Source organism: Aulonocara sp. 'chitande type north' Nkhata Bay, linkage group LG11, assembly GCF_057382095.1.
Source record: "Aulonocara sp. 'chitande type north' Nkhata Bay isolate Kocher_YH1m ecotype deep benthic linkage group LG11, A_spYH_male_GT1.1, whole genome shotgun sequence".
Taxonomy (NCBI): Eukaryota; Metazoa; Chordata; class Actinopteri; order Cichliformes; family Cichlidae; genus Aulonocara; species Aulonocara sp. 'chitande type north' Nkhata Bay.
Window position 1 is genome coordinate 36,644,907 of NC_141354.1, and position 23,124 is coordinate 36,668,030.

The following is a 23,124-nucleotide window of genomic DNA, read 5'->3' on the forward strand; positions in this document are numbered from 1 at the left end:
AAATGATTACACATGAGACTAATATTAGTGATTTAAAAACAAATGTTAAAGAAGATTGGATATTTTTGCCATATGACATGCTGCAGACATCATGCGGAAAGTCCTGTTTAAATGCCAGCATGCTTCTAGTTTACGTACAGCCACAAGCAGCAGTTAATGACCAATCTGTAAACTTATCAGCTAATCAGCTGACTCAGCCTCTGGGAGAATGGCTGGAGAACAAAGAGTAAATATCCATTTCAAGACTTTCAGAATGCAAATAAAATGTAATAAAAGGCTAAATTGTTGTCAGACACTAGCTGATGGTTTCCAGATTCAGCAGAGACTCTGGCCAGAGTCATCCCTTGCACCTGATTTGTACTGGCCCTACAAAATGTAGCCTCAAAGCTAAATCCCCACCATGCATCTGATATTAAATGCATTAATGTAGTTTTTGTTTTCCTTTTTGTTTTACAATTTGTTTTGTTCTTTTTCATTTGCTCTTTCTGTTTGTTTTCAGTCATTTTTTCACAATAAAAAAAAGTTTTAAATACGCCCCTTCACAGAGGTCCCTTGCAAACCTCCACATATGATGAACTGGGGGTAGCAGACACCTTTCATTATTGCCACAACTTAATGTACATGTCAGCATCTGCATAAAAAGCAAGAATCTACTGCACAAAATACAGAGATGTCTACTGAGGCACTGGAAATGAGAACTGGCTGATGCAGGCTACGGTTAAAGCTACAATATTTTTTCTATTTGCAGAAGACTGTACTGAAATAGGGGAACTGCTGCATCCAACTAAAAAATACCAAAACATAACCATAACAAAAACACATTATATAGGCACACAATTGTAAGCACAGACAAAACAATGGATGTGTTCGAGGATGTGTATAATCCTCTGCCCGGTATCGCTGATGATCGCAGGTATACAGTAAGAGGGATTTCCTGGTCATAACTCCAAAGCCCTGAGAAAGGACGCACGGCTTTACATGGAAATGCTGCGATCAGAGTGCTGGCACTCAATTAGCTACTGTTGTGGGTGGGGGTGGAGAGTGAGCAGAGGTCCAAATCCTCTCTTGCAGGCCCAGCTGGGGGGATTAAGAATGGTTCCTGTCCCGTGGCTGACCTCTTCAAAGCCTGTGCAGATGTCTTGATCCCCCCCCACACACACCCACACCGCACTCAAAAAAGCCCTCTTCTTTAAGCTTTCCCTCGACTTCTCAACCAAAACAAGCACTCAGGTGACACCTCTTATCACCCGGTGTTTGTGTATCTAATATCTCATCTGCTCCCACATGTATCTTGCTCATCAGTTCATATTCAATTCAATTCAAAGATGCCTTTTTTGCCCGGGATGCAGACATTACATTACTAAATTAAGCATATAATATTTTATATACAATTAAGTAAAATATAACCAAAAATGTAGACTTGCAGTTGAAAGGATGCGAAAAGAAATAATTAAAAACAATATAAACACTGAAAATATGGAATTTTTTTATGTATACAAACATATTTAATGATAGGGTTGTTGTTTGTTGTTATTTTTGTGTGTACAGTAAGAATGGCCATGATTGATTTCCACTTCTTACAGTGGCTGCACATTTCCAGGGTTAAACTGTTGAATAGTTTTTATTTTCATTTCCTATCAGTTGGCCTACCCTGAGCTTTCTCTGCCTGTTTCTGTCACAGCTTGTGTTTGGGAACTTATCACAATATCAATTGGGTAATTAAGTTGGAGACAACAAAGATGGACGGGCTGGGAGGCTTTTTTGGGGGGTTTTTTTGGAAGTTTACTTTACTTATAGGTAACAACAAAGTTCTGTGTGATACAGCAGAGTAATCCAAAACACAATAAAATCCTAAGAGCAAATGAATTGAAAATAAATAAATAGATCTAGCAGCCAAAAACCATAAGAGGAACTCAAGAACAAGAAGCAGCTGACTAAATACACACACCAGGGAGTGGGAAAATAAGATATGGGTGCACTCGAAGTAAAACGGAACAAAGGAAGTAAAAACACAGAAGAAAACAAAAACTAAGACCTCTACAGAAATCCAAGGAGAGTGAGGAATTTGGACTGAATGTAAGAAGCATGAAAAAAATAATCAAATATCAAAAACACACAGATGATAAGCACAAGCAGTGGCAGTATTGGGTAGTTTTCCTTGTAACACATGGTTTCACTTCACTCTGAAGAAGTTCTTCTATCTTCTGACTTTTGCTATCTCTGCAGCAGGGGCTAAGGTAAAGGACCAAGCACAAACATATTTGGACACTGCCCCCGGTGGCAGTACACAGCTACAACATTGAGACAATGGTTTGCTAATGTCAGCAAAGGACAACAAACACACAACCATCACAGGCTCTTAAGAGTCTTTCTGCAGGAGGACGATTCCTTTCTTTTCAGTGAGTTAAATTTTAATTCTCTCTTTTGAAAAGGGTATTTAAAAATGTAATGGGAGTCAGAACTTTCAGTGTTCTGGCCCCTCTTAAAGATTAGGGTATAAACTTTCATTACTGATAAAGTTTATTGTTAGGATCGGCTCAGGTGACCCTGAATCCTCACTTAGTTCAGCTGCTATAGGCTGGGGGCTTCCTATGACACTCAGAGTGTTTCTTCTTCACTCACATTTCACTTTCACTGTGCCTCCCTGAGCCTGGTTCTGTGGTTTCTTCTTGTTAAAAGGGAGTTTTTCCTTCCTGCTGTCACCAAAGCGCTTACTCATAGGGAGTCGTATGATTGTTGGGGTTTTCTTCGTATTGTTGTAGGATCTTTACCTTGCAGTATAAAGCACCTTGAGGTGACTGTTGTCTGGATCTGGTGCTATATAAACAAAACTGACCTGAAATGAACTGAAAATGGAATTGAATCTGTATAACTTGTAGGTATTTTGTAAATTAGCTTGTGAGCCTCTGACCTTGCCCCCAAAAATAAAGGAAATGGAAACAGGTTCTGTGACTATACTCTAATGTTATAAGCTAGTTTGTGATATCCAAACTGATGATCCTTTAATCCAAGGATCAGGTTTTGTTAAAGTAGTACAAACTTTCTTTTTCTTGATCCCTTTTTGTCCCTCTCTTCCCAAAAGAGGTTCCTTCCGGCCTCAGCTGTCCTTTAATACTGAGCATGGTCAGATTTCTCAATGACTGTAGCATGGAAATGAGTCTGTCACTTTCAATACACTGCTGCCCTTTGGTTTAAGTGTGTTTTCAAAAAAGAAGCCAAGGTCAAGAGGCAGTGGCAGAAACACTGAGTGATGCTGAAGGGCACATCTAGGAAATAAACACTTTCTATGAAGGTTGCTGAGTGGCCCGCTGAGATCAGGGGCTACGGTCATATGTTTACCAAGATAATGACCACCCAATCGGAGCGCCATTTAACACTAAGACGGACACAATGAACAATGAATGGATTTAATTCCTTTTGGGTGGCGTGGGGGCACAATCCCAGATTACTTTAATCAAAAGACTCTCACGAATCTGAAAATAATCCAAATGTGAGATTAGTTATGTAGAAAATTATATTTCGTTTAAGTCCCTGCCTCGATGGGCTGAGACTTCAAAGATGGCGCCGGTGAGGTCGGCTGCCGTCACGACTGCTCCGACCACTTTTTCTTTGTTTTTTAAGTTAGTTTTCAGTGTTTCTAAATTGGCAAAATCACCACCATTGGGTACATTAGGTATGACAGTGACACTCTTGTTTCTATTGGTTTACAATGTACTCACAATTCGAAGTTTTTAACTTCGGATCCGAGCTGGCCGAGTGAGATCTTGAGGGAGAACAAAGGGAAGCGGCGGCGGCCTAGAGGGAAGCGAGCCTGCGTCAGGAACAGGCTGAGAGCTCGTGCACACCGCACACCTCTGCCTAGCATCCTGCTCGCCAACGTCCAGTCACTGGAGAACAAGCTTGACGACCTCAGGGCCAGGGTAAAGTTCCAGAGAGACATTCGGGACTGCAATCTCCTCTGCTTCACCGAGACATGGCTGAACCCAGCGGTGCCGGACCACGCCATCCAGCCGGCCGAGTTCTTCTCGGTTCACCGCATGGACAGGACACGGGACTCGGGGAAGTCAAGGGGAGGCGGCGTGTGTTTAATGGTGAACAACAACTGGTGCAACAGTGCGAACGTTGTTCCTCTCACACGCTCCTGCACACCAAATCTGGAACTACTGTCCATCATGTGTCGTCCTTTTTATCTACCTCGGAAATTTACATCGGTCATTGTAAGTGCCGTTTATATTCCACCACAAGCGGACACGGTCACCGCCTTATGCAAGCTGCATGAGGCACTCACACAGCACCAGACACAACACCGGGACGCTGCGCTTATTGTGAAGGGGGACTTTAATAGCGCCAACCTCAAAAGCGCAGCGCCGAACTTTTATCAACACATCTCCTGCCCCACCAGAGGTGAAAGGACACTGGACCACTGCTACACTACGGTCAAGGACGGCTACAAGGCACAATCCCGCCCCCCGTTTGGCAAATCTGATCACGCCGCCATCTTCCTCATCCCAAAATACAAACAAAGGCTGAAACAGGAAGTTCCGGTTCAGAGGAAGGTCGCGCGCTGGACGGATCAATCGGTGGCCGCGTTACAGGACGCACTCAATGACGCAGACTGGGGCATGTTCAGAAACAGCTCCGATGATGATGTCAACGTGTTTACAGAAGCGGTTGTGGGATTCATCGGGAAACTAGCGGATGATACCGTGGAGACAAAGACTATCACAACGTTTCCCAACCAGAAGCCGTGGGTGGATAAAACCATCCGCGACGCTCTGAGATCCCGCACCGCTGCCTACAACACGGGACTCACGACGGGGGACATGGACCCGTACAAAGCCGCGTCATATAACGTGCGGAGGGCGGTGAAAGAGGCGAAGCAGCGCTACGGGAGGAAACTAGAGTCACAACTCCAACAGAGTGACTCTAGGAGCCTGTGGCGGGGACTAAGGACAATAGCGGCCGTGACTCTGGCAGACGAGCTGAACACTTTCTATGCTCGCTTCGAGGCTGCAGCTAAGGACTCCAACAATGCTAGTGTTAGCGGCGCTAACGGCTGCAGACAGGAAGATACTGCCAGCACCGGAAACGTGCTCATCATCTCCGAGCATGAAGTAAGGAGAGCCTTCAAGAGAGTGAACACCAGGAAAGCAGCAGGACCAGACGGCATCCCAGGTCGTATCCTAAGAGACTGCGCACACCAGCTAGCTCCTGTGTTCACTGAGATATTCAACATCTCTTTATCTCAGTCGGTGATCCCCACATGCTTCAAAGAGTCCATCATTGTTCCTGTCCCGAAGAAACCCCACCCTGCTTCTCTCAATGACTATCGCCCTGTAGCCCTCACCTCAGTAGTGATGAAGTGCTTTAAACGCCTGGTCAGAGACTTCATCATTTCTTCACTACCAGACACACTGGACCCACTACAGTTTGCTTACCGTCTAAATCGTTCCACAGACGATGCCATCTCTCATCTCCTCCACACATCACTCACTCACTTGGACACTAGAAGGGGGAATTATGTTAAAATGCTCTTCATAGACTACAGCTCTGCATTTAACACCATAATTCCCTCCACACTCACCACCAAGCTGGAGCATCTGGGACTCAGCTCATCTATGTGTCTGTGGATCTCCAACTTCCTAACTGGCAGACCACAGGCAGCAGCTATTACTACCTCCCACCTGTAGGTGGGGCAGTGTTATTGTATGTGTTCTGAGCTTATGGAGTAAAAGTCCGGACCTCCACCATAGCCTCGTCTCAGTCCTCTGTGCTTGGTCTAAAGTTATTATTGACCACAACCCACGCTACACGGGCAGTTGGAGCAACACTGCATAAAGTTACAACATAGTGTGCACTTCAGAAATCGTGTTGCCCTGAATCCAAATGATTTTTTAAATTTTAGTCTCTCTGTCATTTGTCCAATGTCAGAACAAAATCATGTGTTTTTCTCAAGGTTACGATTGACTCAGTCATTTTGATCATTCGCTGTCTGGTTATGTAGTCTATAACCAGTCTGCCTTTTAAAAATGTTGTTAATGTCCCCCAGGGAGAGATCACATTCATGCATCACATTAAACGATCGTGGCTCAAGAGTTGGGTGTTCGTCTTGTAATCGGAAGGTTGTCGGTTCGAGCCCTGGCTCAGACAGTCTCGGTCGTTGTGTCCTTGGGCAAGACACTTCACCTACCGCCTACTGGTGATGGCCAGAGGGGCCGATGGCGCGATATGGCAGCCTTGCCTCTGTCAGTCTGCCCCAGGGCAGCTGTGGCTACAACTGTAGCTGCCTCCACCAGTGTGGGAGAGTGAATGAATAGTGGTATTGTAAAGCGCTTTGAGGGGTCCCGAAAAGCGCTATATAAATGCAATCCATTATTATTATTAAACATGTTTCACATCAATAAAAGCTTTTGTGTCTCAGCTCATGAACAAGGTGACGCTGAATCATGTGAGCATGTCATTTTAAGTGGGAGCAGATGGAGTTGGAAACACTTCTAGAATAATTTAGAAGTGCAATATACAGATCTCTTGAGTGCCTGTCTCTTCTCCTTCTGATCAGTCGTCAGCTGCTTGTTTCTCTTCCAATCTGTCCATCTTCACTTTCCACTGTCACTTGCGTGTTTGTAGCGTCTGCCGCTCCATCCGTCCATCTCTGCATTTTTCCTCATTCCCTCCATCTCTCCCTCCCACCCCTTCATTACCCCCCCACCTCAGCACAAGGCTGTCAGAGTTTTAGGGATTCGGTGAGCTGTGAAATCGCACAAATTGCTGTTGCTTTGCGTCTGGCCCAGCAAGAGAGAGAGAGAGGGAGAGAGAGAGATTTTATGCTTCAACACTTCTGAACCTGAATCCCCCCTCCCTGGCTGACCCTTCCTCCCCTTATTCACTCAGACATGGACAAGCACACGCACAGCTGCAACACCGCGTTTCTGCCCACTACAACCCAAACACCCTCCCCCGGCACACACACACACAGTCAACTTCTTCACCCCACCATTACCACCACCTCTGAGCATGTAACAGCACCACCGCCTTTGCCACCCTCACGGTAAAGACACCTCCACCACTTTGCTTTAGTGTGCGGGTCACTTCACAGAACAACTCAACGAGAGCCTGCAGCCCTCGAGAGGGATAAAAAGCCTTCTCAACCTGAGGAGTGCTGTTTCAGCCACCTCGACTAAAAAGAGCAAACTCCCCCTCAACCTCACCCCCCAACACACACACACTGTGCCCCCAGGAGCACCTCTCAGATATGACAAAACTGACAAAGGTCACAAACATACATGTTGTAACTGTTTTTGAACTCTTTTTTAAATGATTTCTTTGGTTTTCTTGTTGCCATTGAGAAGTTTGTGCCACAGAATGTGGACGGGCATAACTTAGCTTACACTTTTTGGTCTCTGGTATTCTTTTGTTTATTCAAAATACTGTGAAGACTACTTTTAATTTACAGTGTCTTAGTTAGGTTACGTTTGACCTTGTGCAGCAGTGGTAAATAAGACACAATGGGCTCAAAGAAACAAATAACAAACATTACAATTCAAAGTCAAACTAAAGAAGGAACCAGCAGTTTGTGGATTGTTTTCATTTTTAAAACGTTTTGAATTAAAATAAACACCCCCCATAAAAATACTACATGAAGAACTTTTCTTGTTATTCACTAAAATAAGCACGGCGGTGTGCTGATTAGCACTGTTCCCTCACAGCAAGAAGGTTCTGAGTTGGACTCTCCCACCTAGCCAGGGTCTTTCTGTGTGGAGTCTCCATGTTCCCGCCATGCCTCCGTGGGTTCTCTCAGTGTACTCCAGCTTCCTCCCACAGTCCAAAGACATGCAATTAGTGGGGTTAGGTTAACTGGTGAATCTAAATTGCACATAGGTGTGAATGGTTGTGTGTCTCTTTGTGTTACCCCTGTGACAGACTGGTGACCTGTTCAGGGTGTACCCACCTCTCGCCCTATGGTAGCTGGTATAGGCTCCAGCCCCCCTACAACCCTGTTAAGGTTAAGGGGAAGAGAATGGTTGGATGGTAAGTCTTGTTTTCAGTATCCTGTTACTGAAAAGACACTTTTCCTCTGTTTTGGATCCCTTTTCACTATTCTGTGTGAAAAATGAATAAAACCTGAGTAATTAGTCACTGGAGCAAACACAAACTATTAAAATAAACAATTTAATTACTATCTGTGTGTATGCACAAAAAGAAATAAAGCTGTAAAACTACTTGTGGTTTTACTTCCCATAAAACAAAACTGTCTATACTGCCACCCAGTGGAAAAGGTTGTCTACTGCTCCAGGCGGAGATCTTGTCACACGAAACTTTTGCTTTATGGTCGCTCTGAAAGGAAAAGTCTGAAACATTTGAGTTTGAAACACCTATTCTGTCTATTTTTTTTAATTATCTATCTTATTAACATTATAATTTATATATGCATATGCGTGCATGTATAAAATAAGAACTCTGCAGACTTCAGGAAAAAAATTAATGAAACAATGAAGTTGATTAGACTTTCCAGGAGTTTCTCTGACTACTGTTCCGCATTTATCGTCATGAAAATATTTTTAACACCTCCAAATAAAAATATTTCAAGATTTTTTAAGAACTTCATAAACCTGCAAGTTTACATAAGTAAAATTTAAAGGGACGAGCAAAGGTAGATGCGGTTATTTGTAAGTAATCACTTTCAGGGACAAATGATGAGCACACATAACGTAAACATAAACATAAAGAGCAAAAGCATTTTAACAGATGGGATGGTGAATTGTTTAAGACATATCTACTACCGAGATGCAATGTTCTTCTTCTTCTCGTGTATTATTAACAGTTTTGTCACATGAAAGTTTGGGGCTATCCAAAAACAAAGGGACAGAGAAGGGGAATAACATCGCCACAAAGGACATGTCACGAGTTTCCCTGTATGACTGGGCATCAATCTTTATTTATACAGGGAAAATTCCCAAACCATACTTAGTTTTCTAGTTTAATCTTTTTTTACTTTCTTTCTTCAGCAACTCTAAGACTGAGCTCAGCACTTTACCAAAGTGTTTTTGTTTTGTTTTGTTTTTACTATAGATAGAATCATGAAATGGAAAAATAACACAATGACAAAAAGTATATTGCTGATTGGTACACACAGCAAAGAGTGTTGCACTTCCACCGTGGAGGTGCAAAACTTGCAAAGTAAGAAGCAAGCTAGAAAGGAAAGGTGCAGCAGAAGGAGGAAGCTGATCTCAAGAGGTGAGGTCTGAGAACCTCTTTACCTCCCAAATACATGTGCAAGAAAAAATACAAATCATGACTAATATATAGTATAATATTATCAATTTTTGCTTCAGCACCACATTAACTTAGTTTAACTGACATATTAATTAAATGTTTAATAGACATTAAATATTAACTTTTACTAGAGTATTTTACATCCGTCTCCAGACATGCCAGAGCCTCCTGAATGTCTCTCACTAATAAAATCAAAGGTTGTCAAGTTGTTGCTGACTTATTTTGGCCCGTTTGTTACGGTGGAATTTGGTAACTTTAAGGAATGTCGTTGCTATAACGAGACTGGACCACACATGGGCGCTGTGTATTTCATATAGGGTCTGTAAACTGATAAACTGATAGGAAGGGGCTGGTACGTGCACCAAAGGTTCTCTTCCACTTTTTGGATTCTCAGTCTCCAAAAAAGTTTGGAGTCAAAAACGTCCCAGAGTCTCCCGGTAGATACAAATATCGTGTCTGAAAACAAGAGGTTCTCTTTTTAAAAAAAGCTGCTAATAAATTGGTGAGTACATTCAACAGGTAATTACGTGAAATTACATGAATGTCAGGTGGTGGTGACGGGATGGGGGGGAGAGAGAGAGAAATTATAGAGCAAAATTTTAAAAATTAAAAAAGCAACGAAAAGAAAGAACTGCTGGGACAAAACGAGTCTCAACATGAGTCCACAAAGTGAAAACGAAACGAGGAAAACATCGTTGCGGGCTTCCCCGGTGAGTACATGAACCATATCCAAAATTAGGTCTGCGCGTACTGTAAGAGAGTGTCGCGCGAAAAAAAGGCCCGCCAGTAAAGTCACGCATGCATTAAAACAAAACAAAAAGAAAAACAGTTTTACATATTGTATTATTATTGTATTTAAACTGTTATAATATGATTAAATGCAATTTAACCGCTGGCTTTTACAGCCGTGGTTTGTGTGCTACTATTTTCACATCTCTGATAACTAACATGGTGGCTCTTTTAATGTGACTCCTGAACTTCTTTTATAAGCTATAAGCTGAACCTTTTATATTTGTTCGATAAAAACGCAAATGTCCACGTAAAAGCTGGGAAACGCAGCAGAAGCAGATTTCAAGTGTCGAATTATTTTAAAAATAAGCAGTACAAGTCTGAATTCACTGCCTTTGCTTTTTTGCACATACTCTCTAGTTTCTAAGGAAAGAAGAACCAGAACTCAGTTAATGTGTTGGTCAAATCAGCAGTTCACATTAAAACCTGGGGGGGCAGGGGGGTTTAAAGTGACGCTCATGTACAGCGCCCTCCAGTGACTATGGAGCGTTTGTGCAAGCCTCAGCAGCTGCGTGTAAACATTTCCTGATCAATCATTTTTCAATACAGAACAGCGGAGCAGTTTATTGGATTTAGGTTTTGAAATTTACAACAAGGTAAAATATAATAATTAAAGTATATTTTCTGACAGAGCAAAAATAGGAAGAACAACCTTGTGTCTCGTGTTACACTCGGTCACAGCCCAAGAAGAGGCGAGACCAGATAAAGTGGTAACTTCAAAAATGATACTTTGTAAAAACATATTTGTCAGTGGTGTAAAGCGTACACGTACACATGGCAGAGTGTGTCTAAAACACAGAATCGTGCTGTTGCTAAGCTGGTGAACATCTGAAGGCTGGCTGTCACTGCAGGAAGGAAGACGCTTTTCTATTGCTGCTCAGTTACCTGCTGCAAAACAAAGCACAGAACACAACAAACGAAGTGGAGATTCCTAGAGATCAACACAGCTGTTATATGAATGTGATACTACCCGGCACATCTATATACTGATGATTTTCTCTTGTATCAAAAACGTAAAGCACTTCTCACTATAATGCAGAGGTCTGGGAAATCTAAAAGGCCAGCAGGCCCACTGCAAAGACAAATCAACTGTCTTTTAGATTTATAAAGAAAGCGATCTATGTGCAAAACACAACAGGATTGTCCTGTGTCTGAATTTTTATAAGTAAAAGGTCTAAATATACTATTCGTGTTGTGTGTTAGCAAAGAGGGCTGCACATCAGCTGGAAATTTGTGCCCGGTGTTTTCACTCCCATTTTCTCAGCTGCATGATTTCATAAGATTAAACTTGGTAGATTTTGTCTAATCATGCTGAGAAACATGTGGACAGACAGACAAACCACACAGGAATTACAGGAGCCATCGTCACTTCTTTTCCTATTTACATTTAGGTGTCTAACCGCTAAATGGTGGTTAGTGTTTTGTTTGAGAGTTGCACTTGAGGAAGAGGAAGACGAGCAGTGCTGCTTTCAGTGAATGCTCGGTTTGCTTGTCAAAGCTCCATTTTGCTAATAATTTGGCTTTAGCCCTTACTAACCTTTAGACTCTTCAGACAGAGTAATAAAGAAAGATATATGACTGTGCAAACGTATTGTTTATTGTATTATGCACGACTTCCCTTGCACATCTTTTGCATGTTTCTTTTTTTATTTTATTTGCCTGTCCTGTCCGGCACTGGAGCAATCAGAATTATCGTCTGAAGGCTTTAGAAGAAGTCATGGGGTGAAGTGAAATTTTAAGCTTTGCTCTGTTCCACTGACTCTTTGTTATTTTTTTCACTTTTGTCTTTTAACCTAGTTAAAGACACTGCAGATGCTTGGCTTTGTGTAATTGTGTGGTAAAATGGCATTTGGATTTGACTAATATTGATACAATGACATTAAATAGACATGTCTGCACACCCACACGGTGATGTCAATCTGATTACACCCCCCTGATATAAAGCTTGATACTGTGCTCTTTTATATTTAAGATAATAAACTGTTTACACCTGGAATGCGACTCGAGAAAGCTGCTATTAAATGGGTGAGCTGCAAATATTTAGAGCTAATTTGATTACTGAAAGCGAGTGCCGAGGGGCTCAGCATCAGCATTATGACTCATATGGCTAGACGTATTGCAGTTTGCTGGAATCTTCTAAAAAAGCCCCAATTAAGTGTTATTAGGTGGTAAGTAGGTGTGTGATGGGGTCTTTTGGAAGGTGTCAAAATTATTACAGGAATGAAACATGTTTTGAACAAATGATGCATTATTAAAGTTATATTATTATATGATATTCTTCTAAGAGTAAAACATTTTACGACAGTCGGTAAAAGAATAAAATGTTCTGGGGTTCTAAATATGCTAAAATGGATTCACCCCTCGGTCTTCAAAAATCTATTTTTGTCCTGCTTTTTGTTAAAATTAGGTGACACAAATATGGCAGCATTGTCTTGATGATAATTTCAGTTTCCTGTTGACGTTTTCTCTCTAGTTGTCTGTTGCATATTCATAGTGGTGGGAAGCACCACACTGACTCTGCTCAAAGAGTCTGAAACCACATCCTTAGTCACGCTTGTGACTATGACGCCCGACAGCCTCAGCTTTGTTCCGCTTGGCGTTCTCACACAGACATCAGCGCATCTGTGACTCTGACGCTTCGCTCACCGGTAAAGTTGCTGGAGTTTTAATTAGAATACGGTAAGATCATAATTTATTTTTCTCAGTGAAAAACTGAAAATGCCAAGATTATGATCATCCAGTATTAATTTGATTATTTTTGGATTTAGAATTTGTTAAGAAAAGTATACGGTGTAGTGTTCTTGCTAAACCTGACGCTCATCTCGTCGGATATTCATTTTTAGCCACTTACTCACTTTGTCCAAGTTTAGAAGTCAGTTACAAAAAAGCTATTTATTTATATCTTTTTAAAACACTTTTTTTCTGCCACACAACCACAGCTTTTTCTAAATTCTTCTGTGTTTAATGCAGCTGTTAGCAGCGGGTGGCCCCATGGCTCCCCAACATGTGTTCTTTTTCTTGCTGTGGTGCCTCGCTCTTTTCCTTCATGGAGGTAAGCAAGCTCTTTGTAATCTTTTTGTTTTCTTACTTCATTGATTTCTGTAGTTATTGATCCATTTATTGTATTTCGGATGCACTGACTGTACGCTGTGGGTTTGTCTTGTCGTGGTTTTTGTGGCTACATTTTTTATTAAAATTAATTTCTTCAATTGAGTAAAACTGAGTAAAACTGCAAAAAAAGAAATGCTTTGATTTTGAAGAATATTGTTAAACTGGAAAACTAATAAATGTTAATGTTTTTTTTTAGCATCTACATCATTTTGCAATGTCACCTGCTGGACAGACTACGATGAGTTGTTGAACTGTTCGTGCGCAGCCTCTGTGCCGATGAATCCCCTTAACATCAGTGTCATTTGCAGGTAAAAGTTGCAGTGTGGCTATTTATGCAAACACTTTGTGGAGGCTTGTTTGAAATGATTGATTGGTTTATGCATTACCAGCTTCAGTAACTTTTTTATGGTATAGATGTGTTGTCAAATCGTCCAGTTTTAGTGCATAAACTGATTTTCATCTGTTTGCCATAGTTGGCATGAGGAGCTGATCGACCAGTGTTGCATTTATACCAGTGTTTGTAAATTAAATACAACAATAATAGGCTATCTTAGACTTTATTTCTTGGTCAATCCAACCACAAGTGGACACATCAGAACTTTCTTGTGTCTATATCATTTGGGTCCAAAATTCCCTGACTTTTGGTGTCATTTCAACTAGAAGGTTGAGGATCTCCCCTGCACACTTTGCTTAGGGAGAATTATGCAAAAAAGTTTTCCCATCTAATGTGTGTGTAGCCCTACAGGCCACTCCAACTGGTGACACTGACATCGCAATTTGTGACTTGCAATAGGGTGCAGGAGATGCCAATGAAGGACCACCACGTCCTGCACTGATGACGTATTTTGTTGTTGGGGTCTCGTTGGGGACACATTAGCTTTTAGTCTACAAAGCAACCCTTACTTAGCCTATTGGTGGTTGTTTACACTTGCACGAACAGCCGTCTCCGTGTGAACTGATTGCCCAAGATGGGTTTAAAACAAGTGTAAGCCTTTAATCGTTATCTGTATGTCACAGAAAACAGGTGGCACGAACAAACATTTTTAGATTTATGTCTCATTAAAGAGACAGTATGTAGCATACAGTGTATGTACCAGAGAGACAAACTGCACTCCCTGGCGGCGACACTGTTTCAACACCACTGAAGTTTTAATCGCTTTAGTTCATATTCATTATATTTATTAAATATTTAGCGCTCCTCAGTTGATCAGTTGATGCTTTTCTTTTTCATATATGATAATACAAATAAAAAATGTTTGGGTTTTTAAAAATCACTTTAAATATTTAACAGTGGGCTTCAAAAAATGTTAATGGGCTAATGAATATTTATGTTTTTATTCAGGTGTATTTTGCTTATAGAAATATTAGCGCATGACTGAACCACCTGCAAATCATCAGGACACCATTAAAAACAGTCAGTTTTGTTTTTTTAGGGGTGAAGATGAAGACGTTGATGGCAGCTGTGTTATCCGACCGCCTCAGTCCTGGTGTCAAATTGATAAGCCCTTTATTGATGTTGCATCAGTTGGAACAGTCTGCAGCACGACAGTCAGTGAAGAAGGCAGCTCATTCATAAATGAGTCATCCAGCTGGAACCTGAGTGAAGTGGGTAAGTAAAACTGATAACTCCTCAGTCTGACATTTCACTATTTGTCATCTCTGCTGAACACATAAAAAAGTCATCAAAACTGTTACAGAAAACAGCCTGTTGGTCCTCCAGTGACATTTCAGTCGCATCAAAATGTGTGTTAAAGACAAATTAAGGCATGTTAAATATGTTCCCTATTTTGGTTATTGATCACCCTCCATACATTAAACAATTTTCAACACAGATTGAGAGTTCAGAAAATCCAGAAGTTACAAGAATCATTCTGGCAACTTTCCCAATTTACCCGAATTGTTGTTTGCCGGTGAATGCCCACCTGTCTGTTTTATACTCGAAATTAAAACAAAAGCTAAAAATAATGTTCAGCTGCCATTTCTGGGCATGCACACATTTTCATAATATTCCCCTGGGGCTTTGTTTTCACAGTGAAACTTAAGCCTCCTTTAAACGTTCAAGTTGAAAACGCAGCGGAATTCTACAACATAACCTGGAGCCATGACAACGCTGCCGCCGACTGCCTCAGATACAGAGTCCGCATAAGAACGAGCGAAAACTTGTTGAAGGTAATAGCAATATAAAAACCAATAACTTGGACGTGAGATTGAAAAAAACATTACTGTGAAATTTCTCAAAAATTCTCACAAAATTCTGATGTTTTTTTATTTTGTTCCTAACAGGATCCAGTTTTCTCCAAGGAAAGAGTGTCAGAAATGCAAATTCTGATAAACCACAATGAACTACAACCACATACCAATTATACTGTGGATGTTCAAGCCACATTTTGTCCTACATGTCCCCTTCAGGGTCCATGGAGTGAATGGAGTTCCACTACAAACTGGAAAACAGAGGCGTTAAATGTCAAAGGTAGCCTTAATGTTCAAAGTAGCATCAATATTGAAGGTGAAAACTTATCCGAATTTATTTGAAAGTGTTTTATGCGTTTACGTTCTGCATGTGTCTTCGTGCATACACTTCAGTAACAGGAAGGGTGTCATTTGTTTGTCTAAGACTAAAAATTTTAAATGCCTTCTTTCCAGGTACTTGGTGGCACATCTTCCTGGCCATCATTATGGTCTTCTTTTTTTGCCTGTGTCTGTGTTATTCCCAGAAAACGTAAGTATTTGAAACACTGTTTTGTTTGTCTTTTCTTTTTTAAACCCCAGCAAACAATCACGATTAAAAACGTAATCGTTTGCATTGTCAGATTTCCGCTGAAACTTCATTAATTGCACAAAAAAGAAATAACTCAGCAGAGTTGAAACAACTTAATACTGGAGGTCAACAGTAACGCTTCCAGTAAATGATTAACAAAGCTTTAATCTGCATTTTCCTGGCATCACCTCCCACATATAGAAAAACCACTGCAGCATGTACGTGTGCAGCTCTTGCACTGAAAAGGCTAGCAGACATAGGAAGTTATGCAGAGCATCAGTGTCAGAGAACCGAGAACACCTCGCTTATCAAGTGCACACGGTTACAAGAAACCTACACAAGTTCACAAAAGCACATGAACTCTGTGCTTACATTTGTTCTGTTTGTTTTTTTTGCTTTCTCTTTCTTACCTGTTTCAAATAATGATGATGAAATGTTCTTCTCAGTGGAGTGATCACACCTTTTGATATTGGGTTTTTGAAATTATTCTAACGCATCTCTCTCGGGTACAGATGAATGGCTAACACTGTGCCAGTGGCTAACACAGTGTTAGCCACTGGCACAGTGTTAGCCACAGCTGAAAGTGATTCTACACTGATAAACCTTGAACGATCAGTTTTAGTAGAAACTGTTTCAGGGACAAACTGTTGGATTCAGCTTTGTTTATTTTAAACCTGTGGCTTGTTTTATACCGAAAAATGCTCCAAGTGACACGACATGTGTCACATGTCATAATTATTGCAGAGAGCTCTATAATAAAAAAAAGTCCTTTGTTATCATTCCAGCCCAGAGAATCATCTCAGTTTAGGCAACAAACAACGCTGAAACGTGCGTCAAAGTTTTCCTCGTCTTACGGCGGTAAAGAATCCTTTCAAAGAATAAATCTAAATCCAGACAAGGATTAGTCGGGTCAAGTCGCAGCGCGGTTAACAACTTTCAAGTGTTCATTTCATAGAAAGGAAAATTTTCTCTACTACTAATAAACTTATCATTTTGTCTTATAGATAACAAATAGTCAAATAGCAAGATGTGACTAATGAATTCTGCTTAACTCTGTACAGTCTTTCACATGACATCTGTTGTGTTATCAGCATTTCTAGTTTGTAGCTGTTGCCTTTGACCACAGCTTCATAACTGCTCAGCTCACGTACTGAAAACGAAAATCACCTCCATAAGACGTGACACTGAGCTATAAATGTCATTTTCCCTTCTCTGCCTGTTGTTTGGTTTTAAAATCATTTCACATTTGTCTCAGGTATTGGCAGAGAAAACTTCAGGTGATTACGTACATCCCGAGGCCGGATGAGTTTTTCAAACCCCTGTATCACAACTACGAAGGGAACTTCAAGGTAAGACAGCAAAACAAGGTCACTCATTGCGTTTTTGTGTAATTTCCAAATTAAGCCAGCAGGTGCTGCCACAGGGGGGACTTTCTGCACATCTGGACCCTGTTTTGTGGGACTTTCCCCAGACTTCACACTAAGGGACTCCGTGATGTGAATGAGTCAGTGTGTAGGGGCTTCAAGAACCTTTTCAGATATCAGTATGAAATCTTGTGGGTTGATATTTGTGTATAAAAGTCAAACCTGTTCCACCCCAGTGGAAAATACCACCGGTGAATCTATTTTGATCTTTGATTTGACATAGTATTAGACTAAAAACAGCCTGCTCTTCACCTGAAAGGCACACAAGTGAAAAGGTTGTGGTTTGCACTTTTGAAATAGTTTTGCTGTTTCTTTATGAATCGCTTCATCTTCTATTACCCTGTGTATTTACCCTAATGTGATTTATGCTATTTTTCTTTCTAAGCTTAGGGAAATGTTGATCGTTATTTCTCCCTTTTCTTTATGTTAACTCATTTCAAATCCAAGCGGATAGAGTCTGCACTGTATTTCTAAATAGCTGGGTTAAAATGTCTCTTACATAAAGCACCTTATCATGTCTGCTTTTGCTTCTCATTTGCTGCTTCTTTAGAATAAAAACAATCCAGTACAGCAGCTTCACCACATCTCGCTTATAAAGGAGTGTAGAGCACATTGAAAGAACCTGCTAGTATAATTTAAACATACCTTTAAAATAGACCTTTTACCGCAGAACGGTTCTTCCATTGCAAATGTTCCACATCCCCAGAAAGTATAAAATTAGCCCCGCAGCAATCTTGGTGACAGACCAAAAAAAACCCACACCTCCGCCTCAGTTCTCACTCTAGTTGATGAATTTCACCCGAGTATGAGCAACAAGTTGAATTTATTAGCTTTGGCCATGAATGCAGTTGCACACATTGTTCAGTAGAGTGCGCTGCTGCAGCAAATGTCAGAAACAACATCAGGCAAGAGGAGATTATTCTTACTTGGTTTGATAAACAGTAATTCTTTTATTTAACTTTGAGGAATGTAGCTGATAACATACAAGATATAGTAGTTTAAAATTACAACTTTTAAGTTACTGATTTAAACCCATTTTTACAGTTACTTTTGTTTTGGAAACAGAGTCAATGTTGACTGCATACTGTCCCACTGTAACTCTTTATTTGGCACCAGTTCTTATCAGAAGGTGGCAGTATTGTTATTGGTAATTGAACCTTTTTCGGGGGGGCTTAAAACACACTTTACTGCAAACCACATTCACCTATTCCCACACGCTTTCATAAAGAATGCCTAGGGTGCTTTAAGCACCAAACAGAGTTGATTATTTTGCTCAAGGAACATTTGAGGAGTGGGGCTTTGCACTGCTTCCCTTCTAATTGTTGGGTAACCCACTCCACCGCCACTTACCCACTTTAAGTTCTTAAAAACAATCTTTGATTTTAAAGACAGTGTAGTCTTTTTCCTTTCTTTCCGTCCTTCTTTTTTTTGACTCTGTATTATGTCTTTCTCTCAGATATGGTTGTAGTTTGTTTGCAGTGTCTTTCACCCTTGTGGTGCAGAGTGCTTCCTTTCTCTCAGCGATTTTAAAACGATTGTTGTGCTGAAGAGCTTTTTTTCCAGGATGTGGTGGCCTATGCTTTGAGAAACTGATTCATGCTTATCTGGCCATCAGCTTGCTGCAAGCCAGTGGTAATTGCAGAAAGTTTACACCTCATTGCCACATATGGGTTGCTGTAAAGGAATGTGCATTTTAAGAAAGAGATATACTTTAATAGTGCATTAAAGTAAGAATCACTAATATTTTCTTAGAGGATAGGACATATATGCTCCTTTTGAGCTACTCCTGCAGTCTTTCCACATGCGACTAGTCACAGCTTAATTCCTGTTTGTCTAGTTTGCTAAAAAAACAATGATTTCTAATGGCTAAAATGTCAGATATTTTCAAACTGTATTTGTATTAGTAGGAACAAAAAATTTCAGGACCTGTACCATTTTAACATTTCTGGTCCTGGCACTAACAGTTAAATCTTTTGATCCTGTGAAAGCCCCAGACACTTAGGTACTTGTCCGGATGTCTCAACCACACTTGCAAAAGAACCTAAGATAAGGACAAGGTTCTCAACATTAAAGCGAACTTGTTTTGCTTTTTTAAAAGGTGATTTTTAATTAAGTATTAGTTCTTTGGTAAAACATGGTAACAGTGAAAATACTGAAATCCATTATCTACCACAAAAGTCAAATGAACTGATATTTCCGCCAGCAGTCTGGCAGCTTTGCTCTCCTCTGGGACCTCCCCATCCTTCCACATACATACACTGAAAGCTGGAGGTGGGGAGAGAAACGGCAAGACCCCCACACATTAGAGCAATGATAATAGATATGATATTCAAATGCAAACACTTCCTGAGTGGAAAAGTGGATGTAGTGGGTTGTAAAGCAGCTTCTGCACGACCTTTTGGATGTGCAGAAGGGTAGCAGCATGCTTGGCAGGCACTCACACTGCAGCCAGTGAATGACACTGTTAGGAAAGAGAGAAAGACTTTTAATTCTCATGCAAATCATTTGGTGCACACTGTTTCCTTGAGAAGATGACAAAGCACACTCTTAAACATTCAGCTGACACTTTTTTAGCATTTCTTTAGTCCAGCATTTTGATGTTTTCCCCTTTTTTTTTCTCTTACAGGAATGGGTGAAGCCTGTATTCAGTGAATATGATTACCTGAGGATCAGTCCAAATGTTCAGATGATGAGTGAGAAGCAGCATGACATACTTCACTGGAGCGACGAGAAGCAGCGAGACAATGAGGACAACGAGACGAATCAAGGTGGCGACATCCACCACATGCTGCAGCCTCACAGCAACATGCTGCTGCACTTTCCAGACGGTGACAGTTCACAGGGCAACAGCCACTCCACTGGACACATCTCCATCCATACTGTAACCTTATCTGGAGAAGATTTTGATGAGGAAGTTACATCACAGAGCTCCCTCAGAAGTTACCAAGATGGAGCAAGCTTGGGTTCCTTTGAGGAAGACAACAGAGAGCATGCCAGCTATGCTTTAGAGGAGCCTCACATGTCCAGGATGAACAGACAAAGTGGGGTATTACCACAGCATGAAAACCGCATATCCAATGACCTACTAGTGGAAAACCTAAACTTCCAGCCTCATGATCAGTTTAATGAACCAGAGAGGGTATCCCTTGACTCGTTTGAGCAGTCAGAAGATGGCTACCCTCATGTGGACCTGGACACAATTGATAGTGGTTTTGGGGAGTGTGGCAGCCCCGGAGCATCAGACTCAAATACAGCAGATCAGATCAACTCTGATTTATTTCATCAGCACACGAACTCAAATTCAAATTATGTTAAGCAGTGGATGATAATGTAGCACTATTCAAGAAGACTCAAGCCACCTGGAGAATGAACTCCATGAATCACAATGATTCAAAGTCGACTGACTGCTACCGTTTCAGATTGTTGGGCTGTGGGGCACACGTTTATTTAAGACTTGGATTTGTTGATGATATTTGAATTAGAAAAAGAACCTAGTTGAGTGGTCATGCTGTAATGTTGTGTATTTTTTATAGTTGAATGTTTTTTTTCTTGCACTATAGTCTTGTTCCGTTATTTTAAAAGAACAGCTCCAAGGGAGAGGAGAGAGAGAAAGAGACTCTATGCCTGAAAATATCAGTAGATAAAAATAAATGAAATAAATAATATTTAATAAAAATACAGTGATTCTGTGAAATGCAAATTCATTTACATACATACTTATAAGTGTTGATTTAATTTAATAATAAAATGCTGCAAAAGTCTGATTAGTTCCATGCTGACTCAACAGAATTTAACAAATCCTCAATCAAAATTCTGCTTTGATTTAGATTGCCTGAACATTTTTTGAAATCCAATTATTTTCTCATGGTCATGCATGCTTTGTTAGTTTGTTACTATCAAAGCATGGTTTGTTAGCATGCATGCTGCCTTATCAAGATATTGATAATGTCTGTTTTCCTTGCAAATGCATTTTGGCAGAAACCACTGAAAGTCATGCTTTGTGCAATGTCAGACAAAAGTGCAAATTTGGAGCAAAATGTTATCTGAGGATGATTATTTCACTGGTCTTCATCTCATTCATCAGCAGGAAGGAGACAAATGCGTCAGAAAAACTTCATCTCCTGTTGTAAAGAGTCTGCTTGTGTGTCTTCTTTCTTCAGACATTGTGTTTCACTTGAAAGTGTTAAATGTAACTTCATCCATATTTAAAACAGTTTAAAACATTGATCAGTAAAATAAAAGTGTCAACACAATCAATGAATAATAGATGAGATGTTCTATGGTAAATGTTTTTGCATTGTTACGGAGATGTCATTGCACCTCAAAATTTAATATTGTGTCAATTTTGCATCATACAAAGTTTAAGCATGAAAGTGCAAATTTTCTCAGACATAAGTCTGAAAAAATTTGTAATACATGTTACTACATTTTTTTAGTATCTTCTGCAAAAATGTATTGGGTTAAAGTAAATATCTAGATAAAGTTGATTAATAGTGCAAATTCATGGTTTGCAAATCACTGTGACATTGTGTAACTTTTAACTGATCAAGACGGAATCAAATAAGTTAGAAAGGATATTTAAAGATGAATTATGCTGCGATCACAATATTGCTTTAGCATGTCATCTTTTAGCATCCATATAATTTTCACATTCTATCAGTGATAGCCTTGAGGCGCTTTTTACTGTGACATAAAGACCCTGCAATATTAGAGAACAAGCCCCAACCATCAGAAGGTCCCCTATGAGCATCAATTAGAGACTTTGTGAAATAAGAACTCCTTTTTATTGACAGCATCTCCAGCAGCACCAGGCCAGAAAGGGCCAGCCAGAAAGAAAAACAACTTAAAACTAGAGAGTGAGATTATACAAATGCTACTAGCATGCAATAGTTGCATATAATGGGGCTACAGATGTAAGGTACTTGCAGTCATATAGCTCTTTTCTGTTCTTATTGACCACTCAATATTTGGAATGGTAAATGGACAGATTCTTATTTAGCTCTTTTCTACTCTCCCAGAGCACTCAAAGCACTTTATAACACATGCCACATTCACACGCATTCATCAGAGAGCAACTTAGGATTGCTTAGGTTAGTGACTTGCCCAAGGATATTTGGCATACAGACTTGGGGGAGCCAGGGGTTGAACCACCAGCCAAAGAGAGCTCCCGAGCTACAACCACCCAAGTGGACTGCAAGTCAAGGTGAGAAGGCTCCTGGTTTGACCCCGGCTGGGGTCTTTCTGTGTAGCAGTGGTACAACATTTTCTACCACCTTGCCACTCGAGAGGGAAGTAGGCATGAGTGGAGTAAGGCTTGGTGCATCATGGTCCCCAGTAACTGAGAAGCGTAACTTTGGGATGGTTCAGGGTCAGTTGATCCATTTACATATCTACTATTTGCTCGATGATATTCGAATGCAGTTAATAGGCTTGAAAACTAAAATAATACTTTATACACAGAGTTTTGTGTTGGTCATCCCATGAAAAACCTTTACAAGTCAGCTGATTTTTATTTAATGTTTTTGTACAATAGCTTTATTGAGTGTACCCATGTAAACATTTACCTCCACACTAAATATTTTGAGTTACAGGTTCTGAAAGTACATGTGAATGGGTCAAATTTTTAAAACAACTCTTGATAAGTACAGGAGACTTTTCAGGGCTGAGAAACACTCTGTTTAAAAGAAAAACAGTGCAACCAAATTTACACCCACTCCAAGTATCACAATCTGAAGCCAAAATCTTGTTTCTGTTCAGCACGATTATTTC

General features: G+C 40.4%; 1 protein-coding gene across 1 annotated transcript; it reads left to right on the top strand.

Moving 5' to 3' along the window:
• Window positions 1–9,660: 9,660 nt before the first annotated feature.
• On the top strand, window positions 9,661–21,584 carry il21r.1 (interleukin 21 receptor, tandem duplicate 1). The gene is made up of 10 exons (XM_086310082.1): window positions 9,661–9,775; window positions 12,536–12,741; window positions 13,033–13,114; window positions 13,370–13,481; window positions 14,607–14,782; window positions 15,206–15,342; window positions 15,457–15,643; window positions 15,817–15,892; window positions 17,187–17,280; window positions 19,982–21,584. The coding sequence occupies exons 3-10, from the start codon at window positions 13,054–13,056 to the stop codon at window positions 20,687–20,689; spliced, it is 1,551 nt and encodes a 516-aa protein (XP_086166208.1). The 5' UTR covers window positions 9,661–9,775; window positions 12,536–12,741; window positions 13,033–13,053; the 3' UTR covers window positions 20,690–21,584.
• Window positions 21,585–23,124: the final 1,540 nt, after the last annotated feature.